This window comes from Triticum aestivum, chromosome 5D (genome assembly GCF_018294505.1).
Source record: "Triticum aestivum cultivar Chinese Spring chromosome 5D, IWGSC CS RefSeq v2.1, whole genome shotgun sequence".
NCBI lineage: Eukaryota > Viridiplantae > Streptophyta > Magnoliopsida > Poales > Poaceae > Triticum > Triticum aestivum.
The window spans coordinates 498,311,566-498,322,157 of record NC_057808.1 but is presented as its reverse complement, the minus strand read 5'-3'; the positions used below and the strand labels follow the sequence as shown (position 1 = coordinate 498,322,157).

Genomic DNA, 10,592 nt, shown 5'->3' with positions numbered 1-10,592 from the left:
CTCCGGTCAATAACCAATAGTGGAACCTGGATGCTCATATTGGCTCCCACATATTCTACGAAGATCTTTATCGGTCAAACCGCATAACAACATAAGTTGTTCCCTTTGTCATCGGTATGTTACTTGCCCGAGATTCGATCGTCGGTATCTCAATACCTAATTCAATCTCGTTACCGGCAAGTCTCTTTACTCGTTCCGTAATACATCATCCCGCAACTAACTCATTAGTTACAATGCTTGCAAGGCTTATAGTGATGTGCATTACTGAGTGGGCCCAGAGATACCTCTCCGACAATCGGAGTGACAAATCCTAATCTCGAAATACGCCAACCCAACAAGTACCTTTGGAGACACCTGTAGAGCACCTTTATAATCACCCAGTTACGTTGTAACGTTTGGTAGCACACAAAGTGTTCCTCCGGTAAATGGGAGTTGCATAATCTCATAGTCATAGGAACATGTATAAGTCATGAAGAAAGCAATAGCAGAATACTCAACGATTGTGTGCTAAGCTAACGGAATGGGTCAAATCAATCACATCATTCTCCTAATGATGTGATCCCGTTAATCAAATGACAACTCATATCTATGGCTAGGAAACATAACCATCTTTGATCAACGAGCTAGTCAAGTAGAGGCATACTAGTAACACTCTGTTTGTCTATGTATTCACACATGTATTATGTTTCCGGTTAATACAATTCTAGCATGAATAGTAAACATTTATCATGATATAAGGAATTAAATAATAACTTTATTATTGCCTTTAGGGCATATTTCCTTCATGGAGCACATATAGGCATGCGCTTCATGGCTAGAGTGAGATGTTACAGATACCATGTACTAGTGGTTGGGGCCGCCATTGCGGGCCGCTTGAGAGAAAGCTATGTGCACCTTACCATCATGTCAAATTTAAAAAAAAAATCTCGCATCACGTGAACATCACAACATCTTAAAAAAAAAGGAAAAACCTAAAAAAAACTTCTCTAAAAAAAGCCTTCCTACCATTTAAAAAACTATAAAAATACTTTCTCATCGTGACCAACCAGCATCCGCCACATGACGTAGCTGGTTGGCCACCATTCTAGCATCTCTTAATGGGTTTAATTGCTTGTTTTGGTCATATTAATATGACATGCTACAGCGGGTGCGAGTTATGAAGCAAGGTGGGAAAAGGGACTTTCATGCATGTTCCAGGATATTCATGGTCAATGGTATGTACTTACCGAAAAAGGCTTTCGCCCCGCTTTATGTATAAAGCAATGATTCTCGACAACACGGTACAAACACCCGCCAATACTACACACGCACACACCCAAGGCATGATACATAGGCGCTGAGCGCAACAACAGCCCTAGCGCTACAAGAGCAACCGGGGTCCTCAATCGTGAACACGCCACCGCGAAGAGATGAAGCCACATACGACGGATCGTGGGCTCCAAGGCGGCACCTTCAGGAAGGATACGACACCGAAGCGCCGCCACCACCCGACCCGAGGATTAGAGTTTCCCCTGGAGCAACAAAATGGGTAATGAGAGCCGCGACGACGCCTTCAAGAAGGGAACAAGCTTCGGCGTCGCCAGTCCGTCCGAAGATAGAACAGGTTTTCACCCCGACCAACAATCACCACCACCGAACGCCACACCCCGGCGACCACGCCGCCCACACGACCATGGCCACCGGGCAGCACCTAGCTGCGGGCTCTGCCCATGAGCACCGCGGAACCACCACCAGGGCCGCCGCCCCGACATCCAAGACCCGGACACCACCTCACTCGAGGCCCACCGCTACCCCCACCAAAGATGTGGGCGGAAAGGACCCGCCTTTCGCACCCCTGGGCTGCCCCCAACGCCTCCATCGACTCGTCCTGCTGTCGGGCGCGAGACGAGGTCGGTCCTGCTGCCGGGCGTGAGACGAGGTCGGTCCTGCTGCCGGGCGCGAGACGAGCTCGATCCTGCTGCCGAGCGCGAGACGAGCGATAGACCGTAACCGGGGGAGGTACGAACCTTCGACGACGGTAGCGGCCTGCCGACGAGGAGAGGGACCGAAGGTCGAAAGGGGCCGCCTACAAAAGAGCCGACGCCGGAAAACCAGCCGCCGCCGCAGCCGACCCGCCAAACTGCCATGATGCGGACGCAACGAAAGGAATCCGCCACGCCAAGAGAGTCGAGCCACCTCGCCGCCGCCGCCCATAGCCGGAGCAGCCGCCACACCGGGCCGCTGCCCCAATCCGCGCCGCCCGCCGGAAAAAAGCGCCAGATCCGGCACATCCACCACCACCAGCCCCAGCCCGCCCCCAGCCCCCGACCGAAACCAGAGGAGAGAAAGGGCGAGACCCACACCGCTGCGCCGCCACCTCCGCCAGCAGACCACCACGGCGAAGACGACCGACCGCAGCCCGCGCCGCCCGCAGCCCGCACCCACCGCGTCTAGATCTGGCAGCCCGCCTTCACCACACCGGCCGTGCACCACCAGGGCGTGGCCCGCCACGCCGCCACCGCACCCGCACGCCTGCACCAGCGCCGATGCGACGCCGCGTGGTGGAGCCCCACGGAAGCGCCACCACCAGGTCCGGGGCCGTCAGCCCGCGCCGGCCACCCCGCACGAAGAGAGACGAGAGGGACCCCGCCGCCGTCGGCGGCGACCGGGCTTTGCCCGGCCCCGCCCTCTGCCGGCGGCGAGGGAGGAGGAAGCGGGAGGAGGGGTGCGCTGGCGGCGGTGGTGTGGTCGCCCTCCCCGTCGCCCGCGGGAGGGGTGCTAGCCCTGCTGCCCTGGTGTGTACTTGATATTCTTGACCTCTAAGATTTTTGCGTTATTAAAAACTTGATGGTGTGTTCTTCGTCGTCAATGGAGTATCAATCTATAGTTAGTCAATGATTTCTGCGGTCAGGGAATGTATCCTTCTTAGTTTTGGTAGTTATTTCTAGGCAAGATTTCATACCGAACCCCCTTGTTCCCGAAAGTCACTTGTCCAAGAAAATTTGGCATGGCACAAATTAAAAGTCAAGTTGTCAAGTAAACTTGATGTCTCACTTCCTCAACCAATACGCCACAATTATGTAAAAAAGAGCAACCAACCTCATCTTCACCAACGTGTCAGGCTGCACCACCTAGTGTGCCGGTTGCTCGCGCATGCTGTTCCCTCCTGGCTTGCCATTCAGCTGAACTCTCACCGGACCTTGCATCCGTACATATACTCAACTACTAAGATGAATTTCTCAAAGAGAGAAAACTACCAAGATGAACCAACACAAGATGCATGTACTTTAATTTGTCTCGCAGGCTTCAGGCAATTGATCAAAATAGCTGTTACTTTTAGTTTTTGAGGATCTTCGTGCTATGTCAGCTGCACCTAGACTAACGTAGATGACCTTGGGCGTGTGTCAAAGAAGCGAAGCAAGGAGGCCGGCTAGTACTTGTTTTCTGGCAGCTTCCTTTCCCACACTTTATGCTATTTTTCTCATCTTAAACATTTCAGTGCATGATGTGTTTGTTGTTGGTTTAAATTCCCTTCAATTTCGACGTGCTCTGGTTGGTGCTAGCCTGCTAGGAATGAACAGTTGACTAAGCTGAATGACATTTGTAGCCAGGTGGTTTTGGCAGAAGATTCAGATAAGTTGGTTTGGAAACTAACCGTTTATGCATCTTTCTCTGTAAAATATTTCTACATGCCTTGCGACACCATTGTATACTGTTCGATAAAAAATCATGTGGAAGATGAGAATGCCTTTAAGAATCAAAAAATCCATTTGGCTAGTGCTTAATCAGAGTATACTAACCGGAGATGTTCAGATCCATAGAGGTGGAAAGTGTATCAAACAATGCTTGTTTTGCAGTGGGGATGAATCTATCTCTCACCTTTTTTTACCTGTCCCCATGGCTAGACATGTATGGAATGTTGCCAGCTGTGCTTTTAGTTTTGATTACCACTTTGCAAACGCTGACGGGCCGATTAATATGACTTTTCAGATATGCAAATGGATAGATTATTGGATTTTATTGCAGGGGAATGAGGACACAAAGGACTGGCTGCGGTGGCGTGCAAGACTTGTAGCACAAGTAGGTTGTGATTGTTCAGCGCTAGCAGAAGTTGGAAGACCTGGATCCGGAGGCTGACAGTTTGAGATCCTGCCGGAGAAGCTTAGACTGTTTTCTCCAAAGCTAGTATTGTCTTCGGTTTTCAACATGTTAGGTGTTCTTTCTGTAATGCACTTTATAAACTCGTACTGTCTTTCTCTTTTGATGCTCAAATGCTGGTGCGTTGCGGTGGTGAATGATGTAGAATTGATGGTTTTCTTAATGAAAATCAGGGGAAACCCTTTTACCTAAAAAAAGTACTCTACTTGTTTTCACACACATGGTGCAGAACTTTTGGAAATGAGACGTGTGTTGTAAAATGAATATGTACACTACACACTTCTATATTCTATCTATTGTGCGAGAGAGCACAGCATCTGCTGCTAGATTTGTTTGGTGACAGATGGAGATGTGTCAGCTTTGTTGTCAGAAAGAGGATCGGTCTTCACGGTTGGTCTCACCAAGTTATGCCATGACCTAAGCATCGAACCCAAACATGGCTCAAAACCTTGAGAGATTGGTACTCCCTATGTAAACTAATATAAGACGTTTTAGATTTGATCTAAAACGTCTTATATTAGTTTACAGAGGAAGTAGATGATTGGGTGGCAAATGGAGCAACAGATCTATTTGCAAGTCTGCACAAACAGAATTCTCTGAAAAAACTGAAAAGATCACTTACTGAAGGTTTTGCTGACAATCGAAGCCCACATGAATTTCAGTCGGCAGCATTGGCGCTTTCTGCTTATTGGACATCTATGCCTTGAAACTTTCGGATATGCTGATTCTAGGAAACATGGATCATGGTAAAAGAAGGCACCTTAGCAATATTCTGAGAGCCACTACCGGAGTTGAAGAGTAGCTAAAGACACTAGAGTTGAAGACTTTGGTAAAGAAACTGAAGCTGAAGAGAGTTGTTTTATACATCTTGCAACGTTTACGATTAAATGAGAATGAGACAATAATAAGCTGAACCATTGACTTACAGAAGCGAGCACGACATGGTCACCAACTCATGGTGCAACATGGAAGACAACAGGGATTATTATCAATCAAATGGCAACCAACAGCTAAGCAAAGGTACATTTCCATGTGAAGCCAGCTACCTAAGCAGAGGAGATGCAAAAAGTTGACGGAACTTCGCTGAACGGTTCAAGCAAATGAAGTTGAAACGTTCTCTTTCAAGTGTTAACTATTGCCATTCTTGCAGCAAAGCGCCTAGTACCAAACAGGCAAGCAGCAATTTCAGAAACTTGTACATGTATATAAAATAAAAACAGTGAAGAGAAAATATTCCCGAGCTTTGAACTGCGAAGTACGCATACTGCAAATAAAACCTTGGGTCCAATACAACACTAGTATCATCTGTATAAAACTATGAATGTACTATCCTCTAACGATTCTGATACGGTACCCATGCAAGAAACAATGGATGTTCCCTTCCAATCGTAGCCCAATTCTGAATTCTGAACAACGAGAAAACAATACAAACACAAATCTTAACTCTGAACCCGAAAAGCAAAAGCAGAGTCCACGAACGGAATAATGAAGCTGCGCCTGTTTCCAGAGTTCCCAAGTATACATGGTCAATATCACTAACCCAACTGCCGAACATGCATGTTAGTTACGCGCACAATGGGGTAAAGATTTGAAGCTATCTGAAGTATGCCCACACCAGAGGAATATCTTCACTCTAAGAGGTATTTTGAGAGTTCTTTTATATATCAAATGACAACATGGTCATGGACTCGTGGTACAACATGGAAGACAACAGGGATTATCAAATGACAACAGCTAAGCAAAGCTATCTTTAATGTGAAGCCAGATAAGCTGATGAAAATGCAACAAGAACAAGGAGACAGAACTTTCCTCAAGCAAATGAACTTGAAATGTTCTCTTCCAAATGTAACTTGCCGTCCTTGCAGCAAAGCACCAAGGCACTAGAGTTCAGCAATCAATACAACAAGTACACTATCATCATTTGGACTGATCTGGATGACACTATGACAGTATTATCCTCCAACAATTCTGATACAGTACCCATGCCTACAATAGACATGCTAAGCAGAGGAAATGCAACAAGGCCACAGAATGAACTTGAAACGTTGCCATTCTTGCGGCCAAGCGCCTAGTACCAAACAAGCAAGCGCAGATTTCAGGAACTTGTGCATATATAAAAAATATATATTAGTGAACAGAAAGAATTCCTCAAGCTTGAACTCCCGAAATACGTATACTGCAAAGAAAACCTTGAGACCAATACAACAAGTATACTAAGTATCATCTGTATGAAACTATGAATATACCATATATCCTCCAACAATTCTGATACAGCACCCATTGCCACAAACAATGGCGATCCCCTTCCATCCGTAAACCCAATACCTGAACTCTGAACAATGGGCAAACAGCGCCAACACAAATCTGAATTCTGAACCTGAAATGTTAAAGCAGCATCCATCCACTGAACGATGAAGCTGCACTTATTTCCCGATTTCCTGAGTATACATGGTGAAGAGATGCAATCAATGGTTGAGGAACTCGGCGATGACCTTGTCCTGGGCGACGGCCTCTTCGCAGCAGGGCTCGAGGAGGTGGAAGGTGTGGCCCTTCCCCGGCGCCTGCCAAATGTCGGCCTCCCCGCTCCACCCGCTGGCCCTGAGCCGGTCGTAGTAGGCGCGGCCGCGGTCGCGGAGCACGTCGCCCTCGCCGATGCACACCAGCACGCGCCCGCACGCCAGGGCGTCCAGGCCCGGCGCGCCGTCCACGAACGGGTTGATGAGCGGGTCGTCCTCCCCGGTGGTGGTCGGGCACATGACGCGCCACAGGCTCGCCAGGCTCTCCCGCGCCGCCGGGTCGAGGTCGTCGGAGGCCACCTTGTCGGTGCCGAGGAAGTATGGGTGGATCATGAGGAGGCCGTGGATGGCGGCGCCGTGGGGCAGCCCCTCCGCGCCGACCCGCATCGCCACGTGGTGCGCGATGTTGGCGCCGGCGCTCTCGCCGCCGAGGTAGAGGCGGGCGAAGTCGGCGTGGTCGGCGAGCCATGGCTCGAAGCCAGCGGCGGCGGCGCCGGGGGCGGCGTGGGAGACGACCCAGGCGAGCGCGTCCGAGGAGTCGGCGTAGGCGGCGGGGACGGGGTGCTCGGGCGCGAGGCGGTACTCGACGGAGACGACGAGCACGCCGGCGAGCGCGGCGAGGTTGTTGAAGTAGGCGTGGAAGGTGGGGTTGAAGGCGGAGCCGAGGCAGAAGCCGCCGCCGTGGTAGTAGACGAGGACGGGGAGCTTGGAGTCCTTGGCGGGGTCGAGGCGGGGGAGGTAGAGGCGCGCGGAGACCTCGGGGGAGATGACGCGGTCGCGGGAGGCGACCCCGGTGGCGGCGTCGGCGTCGGCGGAGGCGGCGACGAACTCGGAGCCGAAGTAGCGCTCCACGCGGTCCTTGTAGATGCGGATGCAGGGCATGGACTCGTAGACGATCTCGTCGTCGGCCGCGGGCGCCGGGGCCGGGATGGGGGCGGCGGCGGCCATCGCGCGCGCGGGCGAGATCTGGGCGACGGAGCGACGGTACGGTGGTGGTTGGGACCTGGGTCGAGGCTGAGGGGACGTGTAGACTTTGCTCTGCGCTGGTCAAGTAGAAATGTAGGCTCTGCCGGCGCCTAGCTATAGCTAGGTTGGTGTTGATTGGCTTCTTGCTGAGGCAGAATTGATTAATTCCATTGCTTAATCCTGATTACTGGTAGTAGTAGAACATGGAAGAGTTCTGACCGATTTTCTTTATTTTTTGTGGGAAGAAGGGTTCTGGATCCTGATCTGCTTGCCCAAAATTCATAAGTTGGTCAAATGGGTGAAAATGGTATTTATATAGTCTATTTTTTTTAGAAAAGGAGGATGACCCCGGCCTCTGCATCTGGACGATGCATACGGCCACTTTATTAATTATTCTTACAAGACCTTACAGAGTCATACAACAGTAAGACTAAAGCCGACGTCTAAGCAACAAACTATCGCTACACCTATCCAGTTGATGAAGGGGCGCAGATAGCCTGGGCCTAATACCAAACAGACATCGCAACCTAGCCACTTGCCGGGTCTGGGGTACACACTGGTCCTGCGTGCTCTTAGAGGCCGCCGCCGCCAACTGCCACCGCTCCATCTTCAGAACTGTACTGATGCATCAACCTTGCTCGGTCTGCTATCGTCGACGCCACCACGGCGCCCAATGGCACCTCCTCCCTGCGCGCAAACAGCTGAGCACGTCGCGGTCGCCACTGATACACCTCAGTGCCATGCTGCCAAGTACCACCAGCCGACACAGCTTGAAGTCCTTGGAAGATCTGTCGTGCGTAGCACCTGCCGACCAGGCATGACAAAGCGTAGCACCTGTCGGCCAGGCATGACATCTCCACCGAAGCTCCGTGCAAAACGAAGCCGCTCCACCGCCTGCCTCTGACTTCCAGCGCTGCTCCACAAATGATGCTCCCAAGAGAGAAACGACACCGCAGTGCCGCCATCGTCCGATCTGGAACACCAGATCCTAGGGTTTCCCCCGGAGCAGCGCGAGTGGGTCTACAGTAGTTACACGACGATGCCTCCATCAAGTTAACGGTGAGAACGCCGCCATCGCCTGCTGTCGGCTCGGTTTTCACCGGCAACCATGTCTCCCCTACTCGTAGCGGGGACTATATGATGGATCTCGAGATCCGATCACGAAGCCTCTGGCCGGCCATTTCTGGAAGAAGATGACCACCACGTCCACCAGCGTCACCACGCCGGGCACACGTCGCCGCCGGCACCCCCCATGGTGCCTAGAGGCCGATAAGCCCCGACAAACACCACGCCTCGCCAGCCGCCATGGCCCAGACCCAAGCACCACCAGATCCAGATCGGATCGGGGTCAAGGGCCCCAAGCCGCAGCCGCCGCGGAGGCAGCGCCACTGGACGGTGCCTTGCCCTCCACCCCGTCGTAGGACCGAGTCATCGCCGGAGCTCCGCCGCCGCCAGGGGAGAGAGAGACGCGCCAGGGAGAGGCCCCGCTGCCGCCGGCACAACCTGGGCTTTGCCCGGCTGTGTCCCTCGGCGGCGGCGAGGGGGGAGGGAGGGTGGAGGGGGCCGGCGGTGCAGGGTGCTAGGGTTCCCCCGAGTCGCCTCAGAGAGGGACGCGGGGACTATATGCCGCCTCCTTCTGTCAACATTTTTTTCTGAAGCTATTTCGAAAAAATGGAAACCTCGAAGCCAATGCCTGGATCTGAAGAAAATTGTGGTTGCAAAGTAATTTTAAAGTATTTCAAGAATACCACTGTATTTTGGAAAACTATGGTTTCAAATACTTTGAAGTGTTTGGCTCTAGTTAAAGTGGCAGTATTATAAACCGCAGTATATACACAAAACTTGTATTTTTGCTGTATTAAGAAAAGAGGCCACGACCTCTTTTTTTAAAACTGAGAAACGCAGCAAATGATCTCTCATGCGGTCAGTAAATACAACACTGTATACTTTGATTGCCAAACACGACACTGTCTAAGTGAGACTTTAAAAACTGATGTTTTCATATACTACAGTCTTTGTTGTCATCGGCATAAAAAACTGTTGTATTGGAATGCTTAGGTTTTTCAAAAACTTCGCTTCCAAACGGATGTTTCGTAGGAATGCAGCAAATGCGATAGTGGTGGGAGCTCGTCTGCTCGTGCAAGATTCCCTCGCACAGTATATGCTCTGCCTCTCAGCTCACCAAAATATGCAGAGTCAAACAAGAACACGCCGCCCCAGTTGTATGAACTCCACAGCCCCATATGGCCTACCACTGGAACTCGTGCACAGCGCTACAGATTTTTCCTTCTTCTTTTACGAGCTACGGTTGACCGATCCAGCTGACTGACTCCAATGGACTAAATACTACTCCCGCCGTTCACAAACATAAGATGTTTTGACGAAAAAGGGTTTCCCCCGCTTTGTATTACAAAGCAACCACCGATACAGCCAACGATAGATGCTAAGGACGAAAGCAGCACAGACACGCTCAAAAAAAACAAGAGAGAAAATATAAAAGAAACAAATGCCGACAATGGCAGATCGACAAAAACACGAAGAAGCCTCGCGACCACTGCGCCCACCGGAGATCTCCCACCAAGCTCCTAGACTCCGAAGCGCCAGTACCAATCAACACCTCCAAGAAGGGACGCGACGATGTCGACGCTGCTGCGAAGGGTTTCCCCCGGTACATGACGAGGAGAGAAGAAGGGTAGCCCCTGGCGCCCTCCAGGAAGGTCCGACGGCACCCTGAGGCGCCATCGCGTCGGTGTCGGCCAAGCTGACTGGGATTTATCCCGATCCCAACCTTCACCTCGGGCGCTCCGGAGCCTGCCACCGAAACCGACCACCACCCTGCGCCAACATAGTCTGGAAGCTTCTCACGCCGTCTCAGCACGGCACCACGAAGTGAGGGTTGCACACCGAAGAAGAGGAGCCGGGACTAGAGGCAGCAGCACCGTCAGCACGCGGGAGGGCCCAACCTCCACTGTC

At 51.4% G+C, this 10,592-nt stretch overlaps 2 protein-coding genes across 2 annotated transcripts; one reads left to right on the top strand and one right to left on the bottom strand.

Moving 5' to 3' along the window:
• Positions 1–2,525: 2,525 nt before the first annotated feature.
• Positions 2,526–4,116, top strand: LOC123125745 (uncharacterized). The gene is made up of 2 exons (XM_044546209.1): positions 2,526–2,774; positions 3,970–4,116. The coding sequence occupies exons 1-2, from the start codon at positions 2,526–2,528 to the stop codon at positions 4,114–4,116; spliced, it is 396 nt and encodes a 131-aa protein (XP_044402144.1).
• Positions 4,117–6,247: 2,131 nt separating this feature from the next.
• Positions 6,248–7,722, bottom strand: LOC123123179 (2-hydroxyisoflavanone dehydratase). The gene has a single exon (XM_044543645.1). It carries the CDS (start codon positions 7,599–7,601, stop codon positions 6,603–6,605), a length of 999 nt encoding a protein of 332 aa, XP_044399580.1. The 5' UTR covers positions 7,602–7,722; the 3' UTR covers positions 6,248–6,602.
• Between the last annotated feature and the right edge of the window lie 2,870 nt (positions 7,723–10,592).